General features: G+C 44.6%; 1 protein-coding gene across 4 annotated transcripts in view; it reads left to right on the top strand.

Moving 5' to 3' along the window:
• FSTL4 (follistatin like 4) overlaps positions 1-20124 on the top strand; it is a 214995-nt gene that overhangs the window by 100801 nt on the left and 94070 nt on the right. For all 4 annotated transcript variants that reach the window (XM_040573989.1, XM_040573987.1, XM_040573986.1 and 1 more), the window contains exons 5-6: positions 10439-10629; positions 14871-14991. In XM_040573989.1, the coding sequence (XP_040429923.1) occupies positions 10439-10629; positions 14871-14991 (312 nt within the window). The remainder of the gene's footprint in view (positions 1-10438; positions 10630-14870; positions 14992-20124) is intronic.

Raw genomic sequence — 20124 nt, 5'->3', positions numbered from 1 at the left:
CCATCCCGATCACGGCTGTACGAAAATTAACCTGTTCTAGCTCAACGTGGCAAGTGGATGTGTCGTAGATTTTGTCTTCAGGTGCTTCAAATGGCTGGAGAATTTTTTTTTATCTTTACTTTTATTTTTTTATAGTGCTTCCACATAAATAAAGTACTTCTCCCCAATTATTACCATTTGACCAGGTCAATTCCCTTCATTTAAAACCCAGCATTTTCAGGTGCAAGAATTGAAACCGGAGCACAGCAGCAGGTGTACGCCGGTGTTTACAAGCAGATGCGTTGCAAAAGATTTTGTTGGCTTTAAAACAAGTCTTCCTCTTCTTTCCCTGCTGATGTTTTTTTCCCTTGTTTCTTGTTTCCAGACCATGTTCATCAAACCAAGGATGATAGCTCTTTTTGTCCAGCTCCCACTTTGCTTTCTTCTGTGCTTGAAGCCGTAATCCTCTGCTGACAACAACATCTGATGTTGCTGCGTCTGTAGTTAGCAGGGCCCCAGCAGATCTGTTTGGCCACGTTTATTTGCATAGTTTGTGTTTCGGTAGCACTTGGAGGCTCTCGCAGTGTTCCAGGAGCCCTCTGAATGCTTGGCGAGAGCCTTATCTCAGCCTCTGGACAGACGGGACGGGGCAGAAATGCTGATGGGAGCCTTCGCAGAAGGGTTTGTCCCATGGGAAGAAACCTCTTTTCGGCCCAGCCATGCTTACAGCAAAAGCACGAGGACATTTGTTGTTACTGTAGGCTGTTCGGGTTTGGGTTTTTGTATTGTGAAGTGTGATAACGGGAGAGATCTCTCGTTTGTCAGACCACGAGAGTCCGGGGCCCCCACAGGGGAGATGCAGCTCCCTCATAGTGCCTGGGGTGCCAGCCCCAGCACCCGCGTGGCATCAGCCCAGGCACCTCTCCTGACTTATGTTCTTCATTTTTTTCCCCTCAGCCTTTACAAAAAACTTGCTGCCTTCCCAGGCTACTTCAATACAGCGCTTCTCAATAATTGCATCAATTCATTATGCCGTGAGTTTGTTTTGGTTGGGATCTTAAGTAAGGAGGCATTCTTTCAGCTCATTTTCCTGTGTAAAACAGCTGTGTGTGGCATCTCTGCCTCTCCCACTCCCCCTGCTCCACCTGCAGCTTAGGATGCAGCATGTCTAATTTAGCTTAATAGTTTTCATAAAGGAAAACTACAGAGTCTGGAGGCATCGTGATTTGGAGAGAGAGCTCAGCAAACCCAGGGCTGGGTGCGTGTGGGTAAGATCATGTCTCTGTGCAGTGATGGATTTATAGCAGAGCAGGCTGCGTTGTGGATGAATTAATCATTGGACAAAGCCCGTTTTCTGTTTGTGAATCATGTATAATGCACTCCCGATTCCTGTTACTGCGTTTGTGTTCACCAAATAGTTCGGATGAGCAGCACTGGGGTTACTTGCGAGCCGTTTGCCTTGACTGCGTTCCCTGTTCGTGTGCTTTGATACTCACAGCATTGTTCCTTCCGTGTGGTTTGACAAACATCTTTAATTTTTTAACAAGAGAATAACAGTCAGTGCTCAGCAGGAGGTGACTAATAAACAGCAGTAGGAATAGCCTTGCTTGTTTTGTGGTGGCACATAGAAAACTTTCCCAGTCCGGGCATCGCTGTTAGTTACATCTGTGTGCTAAGGGAGGCTTTGGGATTGCTGTCTGAGTGCGTCTTCGGGAGCGATGTCCTGGTGAAGAGAAATATAAAGGGTGCCTTGGGCAAGGTGTGAGCAGAGCCACGCACCGGTACCAGAATGGTGATGTGTAAGACCGAAGACTTTTGGTTTGATCTACCAGATAAATGCACAGCGAAATGCAGCGGGTGGAAATCGAAGCTAAAAAATTAAAAATAAAATAAGTTTGCCCACAAATCGGGGACGTGCCTTTGGGCCTGGTACACCAGGCCATGACTCTTGGACTTCCCAAGAAGGCTGCAAATCTGTCCATCTCTTCTTGTGTCTGGGAGTGGGGTGTGTGCTCGTTTCGGCTTACGCGGTGTGGAAGGTAATGGTTTCAGGTAGGAGCTGAGTTGTTGTTTATTTTGGTTATAGCGAGTTTATGTCCTGATGCTGGAAGTTTTTAATATGGTTTAAAAGCTCACGGAGAAATAGATGAGTGCTTTTTCTTGTTGTAAAATGAAATATTGAAATAAATATATGCAGAGGCAAGTTTTAACTCTTCCAGGTTGTAAATGTCTGCTTTTTAACAGTATCTACTTTGTAGTATATATCCCATTCCATTTCTGTGATATATTCAATGAGCTCCCGGTTGCTGCTAAATTGTATATGGATATCTGATAAATGTACATCTTATTAACTGAAACATATCCCTAAGATAAGCAAGTTAGCTTGGGCTTTTATTGTTAATTGAATTTTTTCAGCAGTAGCAGCTGAAGGATTGCTAATGTTCATGAATTTGCATGATGCTGAACATCTGCTCCTCTTCGTGGGAACTTTAGTAGAGTTTCACTTAACTTGTAAATTCAAGTCAGGAGTAAAACAGGTACGCAGGCTTGGAGGGTTCAGGAGTGTGTAGAGCAGACGGGCAGGTAGCACTGCGACAGGAGCACGGTGCGATTCACCAGCTCTGCCAAAAAGTCACATCTATGTCATTCAGCTCGCTCTGTGCGTGGTGATAGTACAGGTCGTGGTCACTGGCACTGTCTGGAGGCAGCAGGATGCTCGTTGGGTGTCATCAGATGTCACAGGAATGTCGCCGTGTAGTCACCTGCGGTCTAATGGCTGCAGGGCCCTGCCTGGCGCTTTATGGAAAGCGTTCTCTGAATGATGAAAAGTCAAATGGGTGATAGGACTTCTGAGAGATTAAAATTCGGGTTAATTTTTATTCATCTTAAATTGCAGTACTCAAACCTAGGACTTCCAGCCTATGGAAGTCAGAGCAGGGGAGGGTTCAGAGCTTGCAGATGTCTCTACATTGCAGGCAGTCTCTGAATTTCACAGAGCTTTCCTGATGTGCTCCTTAACCACAGGGAGCTGCTGTGCTTGCAGGCAGAGCACTCAGAAGGGGGATCTGTCCGTGTGCCTTGGTGAGAAGAGCAAAGTTTTTTCCTTCTTTCTAACCATGCACGAAAAGCAGGAGGGAAGTCCATCCAGTATCACCATGCCTGTGCAAAAAAAAAAGAGCAATTAAAGGAAGAGGAAGATGGATAGAAAGAGACAGACAGAAAATTTGCATGGAGGAGTGGGGATTTGTAAGGAGACCCCTGAAGAACTGAAGTCATCTTTAATTTTCCTGTCCCTGTATGTATCTGCTCTGTCAGGTCAGACATGCCACAAGGCTGCCGATTAGGGGTGTAGAGAGTTCACGTAATCATCTTCCTCAGATTTGCCAGCCTGAGGTTTTGGGACCACATTTTCTCAGTTTAGGCATGCAAACGCTTTCATTTTGTATGCATGAAAATGGGCCGTTGCTGATAGGCAATTTAGCTGTAAACGGCACAAGAATTAAGGAGCTATGCTCATAAATAAATTTGTATCCCACAGCACTTTGGTTCAGTCCTTCTCTGATGCTTCTAACAATGCCACATAAAGCCTGAATAAAGCATACAAAAGGACGGGCTGTTTGGAGAAAAAAAACAATGACAACAACAAAAACCTTTCTCAAATTCCTTTAATTTTGCCCAGGAATGTTATTTTTGGTAACCATATCTCTTTTGCCCCATGGAAACAGCTGAGAAAACAAAGCTTGGTGCTCCTGTATCCCGCACTGAATTTCTTCTTAGTGCTAGCAAAGTGCCATAGGAACAGCCGAAAATTGCTAGCACGGTCGAAGAGGAACTGTCAAATAAAATGACACCCCCGGTGCCTCCTGCCTTAGAAATGACACTTTTCAGCCTGCTCCAAGCTGCTCTTTATTACCGCATTGGTGCTGGTGAAGGGTTGCCTTGAAAATTAGTGCCGCTGGAGGTCACTTTGGGTGCTGGGATTTTCTACTGGGTTATTGTTGTACTCCCTGGGCTGCTTCTGCCCAGGCCTGGAGGGAACGTCCCTTGGGGGCTTTGGAGGGACAGAAGTCTGAATCGCCAGGTATAGCTTTTTGTGTGGGTAGCCACATGCTTCTGTGCTTAGCCTGGATCAGCTGCTCCGCTTCTGTCTTGGGTTTTATGGAAAGCTGCAGGTCCCAGCTGCTGTTTGTGGTTGTCCTCAAAACCAGCTCCACTTACCTGTGGGGCTCAAATCCTCCAAAGACTACTGTAGGCGTTTAGGTTCACCCCTGCTGTTAGGTTAGCTGCGTACCAGGGACTACGAGGTTGGTGCTCCATAAGGTGTTACCGTTTCATTTTTGATATTTAAAGAAGCATCGATGCTTCTTGCAATCATCGCATTGTAAGGCACCTTGCGAAATACTATTTTACAGCAAGAGGAGTTTACCCATCAGAGAAAGCTGTGTTTCCTTACCTGATTTTCATTTTTATTTTAACTGCGTTCCTTCAAAGGATGGTTAATCCCCAGCCTTGCTGCTTCTCTGTTATCTGCCTTGGCTCAGGAGCGGATTGAAGATTGGTCAGGGATCCTACTGTAAAGCCTGCTGCAATTCACAGAAACCAGGAGTAAAATTCTTAAAGAGGGCAATTATTGAGGGAACTGGATTAATGATCTGTCATCACAGTTTAGCCACATTCACCACTGACCTTTCACAGAGAGGATGGTCTTGATAAATGTAGTTCATTACCAAGTTCTGACATGAAAACAGAATGGCACTCGGTGTTTCTTGGCAGGCTGATCAATATTTTATCTGCCAAAGCATGCAGAAGTGCTAAACAGGATGAATTACGTAGCTGCTGCAAAACAGAGCAAGACACAGAATTGCTCAGAGTGAGCAGGGCATGTAAATGTGACAGTTATTGGCCACACTTTAGCAATCAGACCCTAATGCACTGGATTTTTCTTTTACTTTTCTTCCGTTGTACTGTTTTTCTTTGTCTGTCATTCCTTCCTTTTTCAGTACAAACAGTGCCAGGCTTCACTGGTTTTGAAAGTGCTGTAAACAGATAAAAAGCACTTGTTTCTTCAGAGGGCTCCCAGGCATGGATGGGGGAATCGCTGACTTCCCTGCCCACAGGCGTTGCCCTGCGGTCCCTCACTTTCGGCTCCCTCTCAGGGGATGGAGAGCCACTGTGGACTGCTTCTGGATGATGTATTTAATGGTCTATTTCTATAACAATTTGCCAGAAACCCTTGTCCTTTGAGCTTGGCAAGTATGTTGAAGTTTCATCCCAAGAGCACAGGAGGGAACTGCACCTTGTGTGAGGTTTGTTTGAAAGTCACCAGCATTTTCTTTTCAGGGCTACAAAGCAGGATGTCAGGCTCACAGGAGGGATATGGGCTGACCTCCAGCAGTGTGCTGGGAACAAAGGCATCCCTGCCCAGGGCATCCTACCTCTGGAGAAAAGGCATGCAGCTTTTCCTGGGGAAGGCTTGTGTGCGTTGTACAAAGCGTTGCTGTCAAATTAGGTTCTTGTTCAAAAAGTGGAGTAGCCAGTGATAGAAGTGATACAGAATCTCTTGAAATGGGGAAGGTGGCCTTTTTATTTTATTTTAATTTAAAATAAATTAATAAGCTGGAATGCAAAGACACTGGTATTACATGCTGTTAAAAAAGTTAATTAAAAAAATATATAAACCTGTGCTAGCAGATCAGCTTTTTAATTTTGATGTCAAGTGTCTGCAGTATGCCCTTAGCTCTCCTCTTCTCCTGGAGTCAGCAGAATAAATCATAGTGGGGTCGTGGCTAACACAGACAAGCAACGTGTGACTTCTTTTTCTAACCAGTCCTGATATAAAGTAGTGGAGAAATATGACCAAGTACATAGAGACCTTGTGTAGGACATGAAGTACAGAAGGGCATTTCTCAGCCTGTCCCAAATCTGAGTTTTTGGCTCTCTGTGCCTTGGTTCCCAGCTGGGAGGTGGAGGTGGTGCAGGTCAGCTTGGACAAGGCTGCAGCTGGCAGTGGTACAACACGGGTGCTTGAAACGCACACAGCAGCATCTCTAGTGCTCAGAAATCGAGCAGGGATGAAGCCCTTGGAAACCCTTCTCAGGAGAGCGGTGTGCAGTCCAAAAGTCCCAGCCCCGACCAAGCCAGCTCTGGAAGCACAAAGCTCGCCTGTCTGGTGTCTGTGTGGCTACAGCTGCGAGCAGAACCCGAGTCCCTGGGATGCGCTAACAAGGAAACCTCACCGAGAGGCATCCGTCAACAACACCTAGCAATGAGGGCAGTCTGAGATGAGATAAACTGCTAATGATGAGCTCATGTTGTAAGGGAAACTGCTGGGGGCACTTAGCGAAGTGGATACAAGAATGGGAATAAGTGAGAGGGCATAAAGATGATTTTTCTGTGATTTTTTTGTTTAACAGCTGTGGCTATAATACCTGAAAGAACAGCAAACATACAAGAGACAGCAGTGCTGCCAGAAACCTAAAGAGAGAGTATTTAGTTGATAAAGCTGGTGAATCCCAGGCACAGTGTAAGAAGACTACAAGTGTCACTGACAGCAGGAGATGGAGGGTGGGAAGGAGTGAAAACACAGAGCCATCCTGTGCAGGACCTGTGCACCCAGCTGCAAAGGGCTGGAAGCAGTCTCCATAGGGAAGGTAGCTAGGTTAAAAGATGAAAGAATAATGTCTAGTAAAGGAGGGGAAGGACACAACAGGAGGGCCTAGCTGGCCTTGGCATTGGCTTGCCAAATGGTTCGAGTTGCCTAAATGCCTCTCCTCCCTTCCCTGGTGGAGAGGAGGGGCAGGCAAAGTTTTTCAAGTCTTTCAAGACTCTTCAAGTCTTTTCCTGCCTCCAGGAGTGTTTTTCCCCACTGTGTTTTTTTTTTACTACAATGAGATTAAATATATAAATTATACATATATATTTATATGCACACGCACTTTAATATAACAATTTGAGTGCGTTTTCTTATCAATCTTTTAGTTCCCCAAACAAGCGCCAGTTATTGCTCTCACACCTCTAGGCCAGACCTCTGTTGCTGTTTCTCATTATTTGCCCATTGCCGAGTGGCCGTGCCTGCCTTGTTCTGGAGCGGCTGCTTGTGCGTCACTGCAAGCCTCAGATGTCACGGGTGTCAGGGGAAAATTGTCAGAGGTGTGAGACCCGTTGAGTCTGTCACGTTCGTGCTGTTACGAGATGCCAAGGGACCTGCTTCCAGCGGAGCTGAGGAGAGTCGTTTTCTCCAGAGGAAAGGGGAGGTAATGAGGTTTCGGAGCAGCCTGAACAGGGGCAGCACACATCTTCTGACCTCCCGACTGTGGCCTGTGCTAACAAAATGGGAAACTGAACTGATTTTTTAAATAGAAAAAAAATCATATTTGTTTTACTGCTGGTTTCCCTTGCTGTGTATGCGGTGGTGTGGCGTTACCCTGCCCCTTGGGATGGGGCTGTGCTGGGTGGCTGGGCCATGACAGTGGACGTGGGGGTAGTAGGTAAAAAAGTCTTTTGAGTGAGTGTAGAGCAGGATTTGGGATGTGCTGCTCTGTCCTCCTGTCCTCTGTGCAGCTCTGTCCTCCTCCACCGGTTTCCTTTATCTCACTTTTCGCATCTTATTCTCCTGGAGGCTGCGGAGCGGCCTGGAAGTCCCCAGCTGGGCACGCCTGCCTTGGGCTGTCCTGCAGCCAGGGGAGCTGAGCCCATGCGTTCCTGAGGGGAACAGTTCTGTGGTGGCTTTGTTTTCAGAGCATGGAAAACTATGGAGGGTTGTAAGGAGGCGAAGGAGATCGCTGTCTCCCAGCTCACACCACGGTGTGCATCCGTCATACTACTGGTGGGCTCTGGTCAGGCCCCACACGTGCTGGGAGCTGCGGAGTTTGTGTTCTGCTCCATGCAGATACCGCGGCTGCTGCGGTTAGCTGGGGAGTTTCCAAGTATAAACTTAATAAGGTGAGAAGAAGGGGTGTTAGAAGATATGAAGGGGCTTCAGAAGTACTTGGGTCCTCTCCCAGTTCTGCCTTTTGTGGTCAGAAAGAGGGTCAGGGTGGAGGTGAGTCGGGAGGCCAGCAAGGGAGAAAGGCTGTTTGGATGGGCAAGTGCTGCCCAGGCCACGGTTAGGGGAAAAAAAAAATATGCAGAAAATCAAAGGTCTGAAGGCTATAAAGAAAGGAAGAACTGCTTTGTCATATGCTACTGGCAAAATTTGTTAGGAAGAAGAAACGAGAAATGCAAAGGGAGGTGTCAGGGCCGGGTGGCTCTGGCGGCTGCGATGTCTGCGCTGAGGGGGGATGAAGGCCATGGGTCAGCGTGCCCGGCTGTCACCGGGGGGCTGCCTGTAGCTGTGCCTGCGCTCACGGAGGGAAACCGCAAAGCAGAAACAGAGGGGGAGGCAAATTGAATGATTTCCCTGTCTTCATTAGCCTTACATACATCTCTGGGATTAAGATTTGACTAGAGGGAAAGGAAAACTCCATCTCAGAAAAAAGCCTCTCTTACTGAAGTAGCTAAATCTGTATTTATGACAGGATTGCAAAATTGCATCATTACACGGGAAGAAGCAATCAATTTTTCTCTTAAATAAAACGTGATTGGAAGAACGAAATTTCTTCGTGCTACTTTCAGAGTAGCCATCAAATGGCCTGGTGTTGGGGGCGGGGAGGGAACAGAACTAATAAACAAGACTAATAGCAGCTGGGGTAGCCGAGTAACCTCATTTTTTTCCATGAGGTGAGACTGGTCCCACGTTCCTGGAACCAAAAGCTCCTTAGAGGTTGTTTAAGAGAGAAGGAAAAGAATTGGGGCTGCTCATATCCCTGAGCAGCGAGGAGCTCTCTGCGCTAGAAGGGCCTGAGCTCAGGATGGAAAATGAGCCTGGGCTCAGCTGCTGCTCGTAGCAGTGGGGCACTGACCCGAGCGGGGCATGCGTGCCCAGCCCCTGTGACCTCCCTCACCTTCTCCAGTCACGGTGGTTTTGAAGTCGTGAGCACAAAATAGGAAAGGCGCAAAAAATCTTGACAGTGGATGGGTTTGCAGTCAGAGAAATGCCTCCCACCTGGAATTTTAATTGGGTTTCAGTTGGAGCGGGACCAGAGGACCAAAAATGATGCAGCTCAGCAATGAAAGGACAGGAAAAGTAGCAATTAGTGTCACGGTCTGCTGTTATTTTTCAGAGGAATAACGTTTGAAGTCTTTGGGGAACTGATCTTCAAGAGCATTGTCCCTTAAACCGAGGAGAGATCCCTCAGATTTAATCCAACAGGGTCAGAGATGGGAGTTTAAATGTAAAAGTTGTTTCGAAAGCACCACTGCAGAGAGTAAGCGCCCGGAGAAAAGGGCATCTAGCGGGAGCAGTGGATGTGTGGGCACTGTTGGTGGGTGATAGCTGTTGCCAGCACAGCACGGGGGCAGCTGGACCGTGGGGGTGCTGCTCCTAGGTCCCAGAGTCCGCCAGGATCCTGCCAGGCACTAGCTGGTGTGGTTTACACTAAAACAATTGCACCAGAAAGTGCCCGTGCTTCCTTCTGCTGAGCTTTGCTAGACAGCAGTTGAGCAGAAAAGGGCAGCCACATCTTACACCATGTCAGGCACGTGGATATGTTTCTTCTCTAGGAGGAGGCCTGTAAATCAGAGTGAGGCATTCCCCAGATAAGAGCCACCGAAGAGCTGGCGGCCGCAAGCACAGCAGGAGCGGCTTTCAGGGTCACAAAGGTTCAGTCTGATTCCTCCAGCCAAGCTGGTGTCACTTCAGAGTGAGTGACTTGAGGGCTTTTCACCAATAATGATATTTTCCCTGGTCAGAGGCTGAGGAAGGCATTTATGTCAGCCTGCAGCGGGGCAGCGTGTGCGCTTTGTGGTGCTGCAGGCAGCGGTGACAGCCCAGCTGCTGGGGCTCCCTGCAGCTCTGCACTCCTTGCTGTCCTCCCTCCGGCCAGCTTACCACCTTGTGCTGGGTTTGAGAATTCCTCTTCTTAAACCTTGAGAGTGAGATGAAGTATTTAGTGTCGCTATGGGTTTTGTGCCTCATTAACCCCAAATCCTGGTTTTCATAGGTTGGTCCCATATTTTGCATGGGGTTACACTTGTGTGCCATTTGCTTCTCAGAATTTTGTATTTTTATTTTATTTACTTTTTAATCACAGAATAGATTAATTTATTTAATCTTTAGAAAAACGCAGAGCAGATGTAATATGGGTGGGGATTTCAAAGCCAAATATGGACGTCTGTAACCAAAGCCTTATAACCTGGAAGGTAACATGCTGGAGAGCTTCTCTGACAGCAGGATTTAGAAAAACTGTCAGCTATTACAAAAGGTGATGACTACAGGAGCTGCTAAATCACAGATCTGAGCGGTGCCATATATGCAGACAGCCTGTCTTTGACCGTGTCTTATTTTTCCCTTTAGAAGTTCAGTTCTTTAAAAAGATGAAGGTGAATGTATGCGGTCCTATAACGCAGTCTTATCTTTTAGGTGACACGTGTACAATGGCGAACTACAGCCGGCTCAAAAGCATCCTCCTCGACCTGCAGGCTCGTCGCCGGAGCCCCCCGAGCAGCCTGGCCGCGGACAGAGCAGCCCAGAAGCGCTTCTTAGTTGAAGATCTGTTCAAGCACTTGGATGTAAACGGTGACAGGCATCTCAGCAGCTCCGAGCTGGCTCAGGTGGGTTTGTTGTTCAATGAAAACAGAGTTATGAAGCGGATTGTGTTTTTCATTCAAAATGTGAATTGAGTGTAGCGCAGAGGAGCTCTTGTGAGAGCGGCCATTTGTATCTGTCTGTCCAGCAGCAGGTAGGGGAGGAAAACCTGCTGCAGCCTGCGAGTCTTTGCACATCTCTGGGGAGATGGTGGTGTCTCAAACACTTAAAGCTCCTCTACAAACAAAAACATGGCAGCTTTCCAGCCCCATCCTGGCTCCTGAAAATAGATAATAATCCTCACTGCTAACAGTCATCTTCTGAAGTATTTCCAGGTAGCTGGCTTGGCAAGAATTAATTTGGATTTTTGGATGTAAGTTAGGAAGAAATCCCTTCCTTCTTCTTCTTGCCTTCTGGGCTGTGTGTTAGCATGTAGTAACATGACAGTGTCTTCAGAACGTTTTTAACAGGTTTATTTTCCCAGGATGCCAAGGCAGACACTGAAATGTCGATTAGCTGATCCTAATAACATTTGAAAAGGTGAGAGCTTGAAGAGACTGTTATTTCTAATCATGGGCCTGCTGTGCTGTTGGAATTCATCTAATTGTTAGTGAACCAGCACAAGCACTTGAACCGATCACTGTGTGTCCTCAACTTTACTTTTTTTTCATGCGAAAACATGAGAAAAGAGTCCTATAAATAAGAGAAAAAGCACAATGCCAGAAGTGGGAAAATACGCATATTGGCATCTTGGTTCTGCGTTCTGTTGGTTTCTCACTGCTTCTATGCCTCAACACACAAGGCAGCAGCTCAGGACCTGTCCTGTCCCCTGGCTTCAGCTTCTTCAGACCGCACTGTGAGCTTGGCCTGAGCACACAGCTCTCGTGCAAACTGCGGGCATGGGCAGCCAGGGCAGCGGGACACGGCGTGAGCTTGTGTTCACTGCCCACCTGAGTGCTCCGATGCACCCCACGTGAATGTTTTCTTGAGGAGAAGCAATGGGTGTGAAGCTGCGTGTGGTCGCCTGCAGGTTGTTGGGTCAGTCTTGGTAGCACTGGACATGACAAAACTTGGAGGAGCCATGGGAAGATCAGGGTTGATGAATGGCAGTTTAAATGGGAAGTCCATCAGCTTGGCTCAGTTAAAAACCACCAACCTCAAAATCAGGAAAAAAAATCCCCAATGAGAATGTTATTACCTGAATGTATTTACCACTTAATTGTCTTCCATGAGAAGCAAGCACCTTTCCAGAGTCATTTGGAAACAAGGACCTGCTCCAGGTCGCAGGGCAGCCCTTCACCCTCTGCAGGAGCATCCCACCTGCACCTGCTCCTCGCAGCAAACGTGAAGTGCGCTGCAGCTCCAGCATGCAGATGCGAGCTGTGAGCAAGCAGGGCAGAAGTAAGCCCGCTTCTCTCCGAGAACAGTTTGCACTGAATTTTAATCCTGATGCTGTTGACATGATGCACAATCCTGTCTGCACAATGCAAAGTGTCAGCGTAAATTCCCTTAGATCTGAGCTATGAATATATACAATACTTCATCTGTATTCAGTGATTTTTTATAAAGACATGGTAGGTGTAAGAAAACACTTCTATCTGAATTCAAAGCCAGCTTTTGCATAGCTACATCTAAGTGTCTGTTCTACTCTCCAATTTTTTCCCCTTTTTACAAGAAACTTATTCTGTCAGGATATTAAACTCAGCTTGCATGGAAATAGAGGTTTGGCAGCCTGCAAGCCGTTGCCATTAGGAAGAAAGAACGACCTGCATTTTAAAGGAGGAGAATTCAGCGATTCAAGGTCTACCGCAAAGTTATTGCGGGCTTCACTTGCAGATGTGCTTGGAGCCCAGGTCCCTCTCACAAGAGCAAGTGTAGGCCTTGGCTACTTTTCTTTTTTTCTTTTTATTCCTCTCTTCTAACTATGTCATCAGAATCAGTAAACGTGTTTGCACCTCTGTAGCCTGCTGCAATTTAATGGACTAAACCAAGTCCAGCCCTCAGCTAGGAGCCGTCTCAGCCGCACGTCTTCCGTGTGTACACAATGGCTCACGCCTGTGTAATCACCTCTCAAAAGCCAAAATAATGCCAGGCAATGCAAAGCACAGACAAGCCGTGGAAGCTCTTAATCCCGAGCTGAGCTGCACTGATCTCGAGCCCTTCTGCTGGAGCGTGGCCAGGTCCAGAGCAGGCTCAGGACTCGTCTGCGGGCAGCTCTGGAGCCCTTGTGCCGGCGATATTCACAGTTTGCATGCAGCATGTCATTCTGTGTTTCTTCTCGTTACCTCTAATGTCAAGATGATTTCCATGTGCTCTTACCTGACCAGTTTATTCACTCAGTTTCCAAGAGATTTTTTTAGGAAATGAGCGATTTTTAATTTTCCATGTTACCATCTCAACAGAAAATGTCTTGCCTTGTCAGGTAGATTTGTGAGTGATTTGTGTTGGCTCTTTTAATCTGAGCCTCTCTGCGACTTTGAAGTTCCTCCAAGGATGGGGCTTTTATTGCCCATGGATAGAGGCAGGTAAAATGGACGTGGTGCAGAGGGAGCCACTGTGATCTCATTTTCCCTGGCTGCTGGATGAGCTGCTGCCGTGCATTTTCTTTGTTTTATTTAAAAGAAAAATAGTCTCTTGAGCACCATAACCTTGTCTGCAAGGAAAAACCTGAGGCAGGTAACCTGCACTGCTGCAGAAAAAAAAACTGAGTCATTTTTAAAGCCTGAAAGGGGATCTTTAGGCGGCTCAGTGCAGAGGGATTTGTCCCAGGGGAGAAACTGGAAGCAGAACCCCCGCGGCAAGGACAGTCTGGTACCAGGGCAGCCTCTAGCACCAAGACATGGTGAGGATCTTTGCTCATTTGTTTATTTTCCATGACATAATTTCTTTGAGCAAAAAGGTGACAGCAGATGGTCCGTTCCTTCTATTTAGAGCCTGGTTTGCCTCCTTTCTGCCAACAGACCTTATTGAGCCATTTCCCTCAGGACCCAGCAGTGTGAAATGCCCACGTAGTCCTGCAGCCGTTGGTATGCAGGGCTATTAACAGCGGTGGTAATGGGAATGTTATTTCCATTTAAAACTTTTAATGCCTTTTAAAGTCAGATTCATAAAATCTAATGAATATGTTGCAGCTGAAGTGTCTTGTGTTTTTTTTTTTGTCCATCGATGTTAAATCAAAAGGACTAGTAAAAAAACTTGTCAGTCTTATGAAAAGTTAATCAATTTTCAATACAAAGGTAGACAAAGGGAAATTTTCATCTTTAGAAGATTGATCTTGGAAGTTATGGTTGATCTCACTTTCATTGAACATTTTTACTGCCTAGGTGAAGGGTCATTTTTTTAGCATTATTACTTTAAATTGCTTCAATATAATAGGCCAAGACTAGAATAGTAAATAAGAGTCTCTGGACTACAGCAAAAGCCTTCCTGCATGGAAGATGCAATATTTCAGGTGTTTTCTTCATGTTCCACCATAAATTCAGAGAAGCCGTCATTTTCATTATGCTTAGGTCTGAGTTTAGCAATTTGCTAACTCGGATGTATGACTTTTAAAGCTCTCTTCATTTTTCACGTGGAATGTATGAAATGTTTAGAATGCACAAGAAACAAACTGTCAGGGGCTGAAAAAACGCATTATTTTGAATATATCATCAACTCTTGCCTGTCCTAGTCCTAAAGGCAAGGAATACAATTTTGTCCTTACCTACAGAGGAGAGAGGAAGATCAGATACACATTTTTCCCTGTTAAATATTCATGTTCCAGTGCATTGGCAAAGTGGAAACGTGTTCCTGTGCTGCTGCAGGACGAGGCTCTTAGCAGGTGTATCCTGACACAAAGCAAATATGTAACTTCTTTCCACTGGTTGCCTGTTATTACTGTGTTGGGAGGTGACAGTATGAATATTCAATAGCACTTGTTAAGTTTCTTTTTTCTCTTTGCCCTATAAACCTTGTCCTAATCTGATGACTTATGAACAGGGCTGGTTTCCAAAGCCTCTGATGCTTAGAGGCCTTCAGAGGACTCGTGAGCCAGTGCCAGCAGCTGGCGGCCAAAGCCAAGTTTGTGCCAAGTCAGAGCTCCAAGTTGGAGGGTTTTATGGTGTTGGGACCCAAGTTATTACCATCCTCTAAGAAAGAGCAGGTCTCAGCCTCCCTCTGAGGGGAGATACGTATCCATGGGTCATTTAATGCAAAATCTGCTGGGTGAGCCAGGCCCCCACTCTGCAGCTTTACTTCACATGAAGATTTCATGTTTTCTTTGCCACAGCTCATGGAGAAGGAGGATCTGGACGATGATTTATTGGATTGTACGCTAGAAGACCTCCTCCGGTTTGATGATTATAACAATGACGGGCGCTTAACCCTGCAGGAGCTCTATACAGCCTTCCGTAAGTCCTGACGCTTTTGTCTGTCCTTGGTATTGAAAGCATGTGAATATCTGTGGTGGCAGTGTTGTCTGCCCAGATGTGGTCAGCAAAAATAGTCCCTTTTTGTATTTAATGACATGGAAATTACTTTGAAAGGCTTGTTTCTAAAGGTTATTGTGCTCCAAAGGACGTGCATGAACTAGGAGGTTGGTAAAAGTGTGTGGGACTTACTTTTATCTTGTGGTTTTTGTTGTGCTTCCTGTCAGTGGCAATGGAGGGATGTCAGCGAAGAGGCTAGGTCTGTAGACCTGAATATGTGGTTCTGAATTAATCCTGAGGAAAGAATACACTCGGGAAATTACTTTCTTCTTTCTCTTCTTGAAACCTTGCAAATGTCTTGTGGTAGTGTGTTAGTTTGCTGTGGGGAAGGTATTTAACTGAATATTATCTTTCTGTGTTTTGTTTCCATGTTAGTAAGTGAAGGACCGTGTGCAATCTCAGTAGATATCTCAGCACCGTTTGCAAACATCCCTAGATCACTGAGCTACTTAAACAGTGTTAAACAATAAGTGCTTGTGTTATCCCATTTATCTTCGTAACATTACATTCGTGCTTTAAATTAATCATTCCTTGAAGTCCTTCCCTCTTCCCTGGAAAAGTCCCACATTGTCTCCTTCACCTGGATGGCAGGTGAAATCTTATTGACATTTTTCACTTTGAAATACTAAAAAGAAAGAAAAAAACATGTAGTTTTTGTTTGTTTTGCACCAATCAGACTAGTGAGCTACAGAGTACTTGTGCATGGTTTATCAAAGGTATTATTAATGCTCTTTAAATGGAAACAGGATTCAACCATTGAACTGTTTGGTGTGGGCAAAAGGCTGATAGTAAGCTCATTACCATTTAAGTTGGGTTCTCAAAACTCTGTGTATGACATTTTAAAGACAAATTAATTTCAGTACCTCTTAATTTCATTTTCTAAACCAGAGCACCCTGCACTGGTTCATGCTCAGTGGAGGCAGCTCAGTGTGTGCAGGAATCCCACGTGCACCACACCAGCACGTTCCTCGTTGGTGCTTTTTGGCAAGCTGTGATGCTAATGCACAACCTCTATTTTTGCTGAATATCCTCTTTTCTAAAGAGAATGGTTTCTGTTTTCTTGGCTTCTGGCTTTTCATTAAGAAAAAAAAAAAAAACTTCGGATAATAATGTGTAAAGTGCTTTAAAATTAGCCCCAGTTGTCACCTTGGACCTGTTTGAACCGCATATGCATTTAATTCAACACGGCATACTCAAACCAGCAGATATACAGTAAAACATAAAACCTCATACATTAAGAAGGCTATGAAGTGAATTAACCCAACTATGAAGGCCTGACATGCAGTTATTTGGGAGCATATTTGGATCAATGGGTTCTCAAAGTCACAGCAACTCGTAACTAAACTCCAGGAGTAGTCATCTGTGTGTGTTTTTGGTTCAGTGAATTTTAAGTAGGCAATGAAAATAAGACAGGTGCAAAATATTAGCCAATGAACAGAGACAGCAATCAATAAACTGCAAAAATATTGTAACAAAAAAAGGTGGAATGAATGTCTACCAAACGGATTTTGTATATAAAAAGAAGCTGAAAATTGGACTTCATTTTCAGTTCCTAGAATCCATGTTTTTACCCAGAGCAGTTAATGGTCATCAGCTCTTAATTTAAAAGCAAAGTGCATTGCTTGTAACTTTAGAAATTTTGCAGACTCTGCAAGTGAACTTTGATGTCTGATAAAAGTGTATTTTTTTCTTTTACTTGATTACACTATCTAGGAAAAACATCTTTAAAATATGTGTATTAACTTTGTGCTTCATTATAAGCCAGACTTTAGCTTGCGACAGTAGTTTAGAAGTACAATATACCACACATTTTTCATATTTGTTGCCCGTTAGGGTAATCCTTTTGTTGCTTGAAAGTCACCCAAGTCACTCATTTTTGCACGCCAGCAGCAGGCTGTGGGGATTGCTGCTCAGCAAGCCGAGGAACCTAACTACAAGAATTCAGTGACATTAGAAAGTCTCAATCTAATTTATCCTCTCGAAAACTCTGTTACGTGTGTTTCAGCATACCGTGCTCCGGTGTAGCGTTGCAGCGTTTGAAAGGTTTGAAGATGACCTTGATAATGTAAAGAGCTTTCCAATTTGTCATTCTTGTGATACTTTGGACGTTGCATTTCATTTTAAAGAGACTCATGGCCTTTCTGTAACTTAAAGAGCCACAAAATTGCAATTTCTCACTCCGTGTCTCTCTGTTGCTTTCTTTCACAACATCCTCTATCCGAGCAGGTCCAAAGGGTGAGTTGGATCCCCAGCCATGTTAATCAGCTGTAAAGGCATGAAAACCGTGTGGATGAGAAAAATCCAGTCTCTTACTTTTTTCAATACCTGGTTTCACCATTACAAGTACTACTTCTAATAGACGCTATTTTTAATTATAATTTCTAATCATGCTAACCAATTGTATATGCATCTTAATGCACAGCTTCAGAATATGGACAGAAGTAGTAGCCCTCCTCCAAACCCTATCTAATGCATCGTCTTTCTTCTGTTTTTTTCTGAAAGTTCTTTTATCCACGAATCCCAAGAATACAATATTTAGGAATTTGCTTTCGTGTATGGGGATGAATAGAAATATCTATTAGCCCAGGATTAAAGTATTGCTTTTCAAATCATCTTAATCACGCATGAGTAACATCTGAGACAGTTCAAATATTCTTCTGGCAGCTCTGGAAAGAACAAACTTTAGGTGTCTTCTAATTTCTCATTAGTAAATTTTATTAGATAAGAAGACTTAGGGCCATAATGAAAAGTAATTAATTTTTAAGATGATGATGTCAAGATTTTCAAAACCAGAGAGAGTACTAGTAAGTGTACTTGTCTGTTATCTTCCCTTTCTATTGTCAAAAAAGATTCAATAAATGAGTAATAAATAAGCAGCTTAGTTTTCCTAAGTACTAATGCAGAGTATGCATCTAATTAATCAGCATGGAGATAGTCGAGTAAATTGGCAAGCACATCACCCAGCTGAGTCCTGTTTTAAATATGCTCAGATGAGTGATTTTTAGATATAACTTCTGGAACCGTACCTGACTGGAGGTCATTAGAATTAGGCATGTCACTTTTGGCTTTCCTGTTGTCTTCCCTAATGGGAAAGTAGCAGGTTGGCAGATGTGAAAGCCTAGCTGAAAAAAAAAAATAAAATCAGTGTAATCTTCTAGATCTATATTATCATCGATGTGGACGGGTCCATTTGTAACACAAATATGTCGAAGAGAGGGAAAGCATGCATTCCATCAAAATGGCTTTATCTTGTCAACATTGTTTAGCTAATAAGTTATTAAGCCTATGATAAAATCCCCTTAAATTCTAGCTCATTGCCAATTAGAGCACTCACCTGACCAACATCCACTTCTGACAGCCTGCCTTTACAATTCACTGTACTTCAGAAAGCATAAAAAAAGGCCTTTTGCAAGCACCCTTGCTGTACCGTGTGGCAGCTGTTTCCAGTAGGTCATGCTGGGTTTAGAAAGGTTTTTGACTGAGGTTTTGTAGAAGATCAGGGGTATTTCACTGGGTCAGATTAGAAATTATAACGGAAGATAATTCCCATATCCCCAAGCAGTCACAGCTTGCCGAGGTCGCCTTGCACATTTTCAGAGTGCAGTTCTTGTGCTGCATCACACACTTTCCAGTGGCTCTGCAGTGACATTTTGAGATCTTAGATGTCCTGTCTGGACCAAAAAAAAAAAAAAAAAAAAAGACAGTTTGAAAGAAAAATACTAAATCACTATTTTTCAGTCCCGTGATATTTTCCAACCAGTTATGCGCATCCGTTATGTGTAGAGAGAAAACTGACGTTTCTCTAAGAAGGGGGGATATGTTGTTATCGATGGGATATGTCATTATCTAACAAACACAAATGGAGTTTAGAAGAGGAGAATTTTGTGCAGGAAAGAATGCAGAAGAGGTTGCAGGAGCTATGTGCTCTTCTCACTCTTAAATTTTCTCACATTGACCATTATCGTGCTGTTAAACTCTTTACAAGAAGTTTGTGTTCTTCCCTGATTCTCATTTAGTTCAGGTTTTCCTTTTTTAACTGTCCTTGAAATTTATCAAAAAATGCACTATGGGTGAATTTGAACAAAGAAATGAATCGGGAGCCTGGGCTGGCCATGGTTGTTGGATAAATCATTGCCGGTGCTGCAGAGAAGCAGCAGTGAGCCTGGCTCCAGACTTAGCGCAGTGGTCCTAAAACCTCCCGCAGGTCCTAAAACCTCCCGTAGGTCCTAAAACCTCCCATAGCTCTATTCCCCGTCAGGCAATAAGACTGCGCGGTGAGAGGAGCCGTTCGCTCCCGACTACTCCAGGCATCCTCCCGAGCCTCGTCAGAAGTGCAGAGCATAAAGCAGATTTATTTTTGCGGGCTATATTTCTGATATTTCCGTTTCGCTGGAAACTACTCGTCGATAGAGCTTTGTAATCGTCACCCAAGCACCGAGATCGATGCTTGCAGAGCTCTGCCACGGGGAAGGGCAGCAGGGCCTAACCGGGGGCTGCTGGGGCACGGGGGCGAGGGAGCTGGTGGAGTCACAAAGGAAACATTCAGGAGCGTTGCTATTCGTGATAGAAATCTCATCTTAAGGAAAGATATAAATAAATTGCATTTGAGGAAAATGAATGCACACATTTGGAAAAATGTCCATAATATATGTATTCCACGTACGACTGGAAACCCAGGTGTTCGGCTGAAATTGCATCCGTAAATTCCATTTCCAGATGAAACATTTACTTGCGTGTTTTACAGACGTGGTCTACCCGTTGGTGCGGCACGTAGGGTTGGGCATTTGTTGCTGCTACCTTCCAGCCAGATTGGTCAAGCTTGGTTAATTATATCGGACAACTATATTGTGAGATAAAATGTTTTGCTTGAGGTCTTCTCTTTAGCAATGTTGTAGCAACAGTTATCTACAGGATCAAATCACACTCCTAAAATATTGACACTCTGTGCACCATGCTCAGCCTCTCCAGCTGTAATCTCCTTGCTATGTAATTTTTCTTTCATGTTGCTGCAGATATTGGTACAAAGTTGGAAATAATTCATTAGCTTACCGGCAT

This window comes from Cygnus olor, chromosome 14 (assembly GCF_009769625.2).
Source record: "Cygnus olor isolate bCygOlo1 chromosome 14, bCygOlo1.pri.v2, whole genome shotgun sequence".
NCBI lineage: Eukaryota > Metazoa > Chordata > Aves > Anseriformes > Anatidae > Cygnus > Cygnus olor.
The sequence above is the reverse complement of the archived record's forward strand: the minus strand, read 5'-3'. Positions and strand labels throughout refer to the sequence as shown.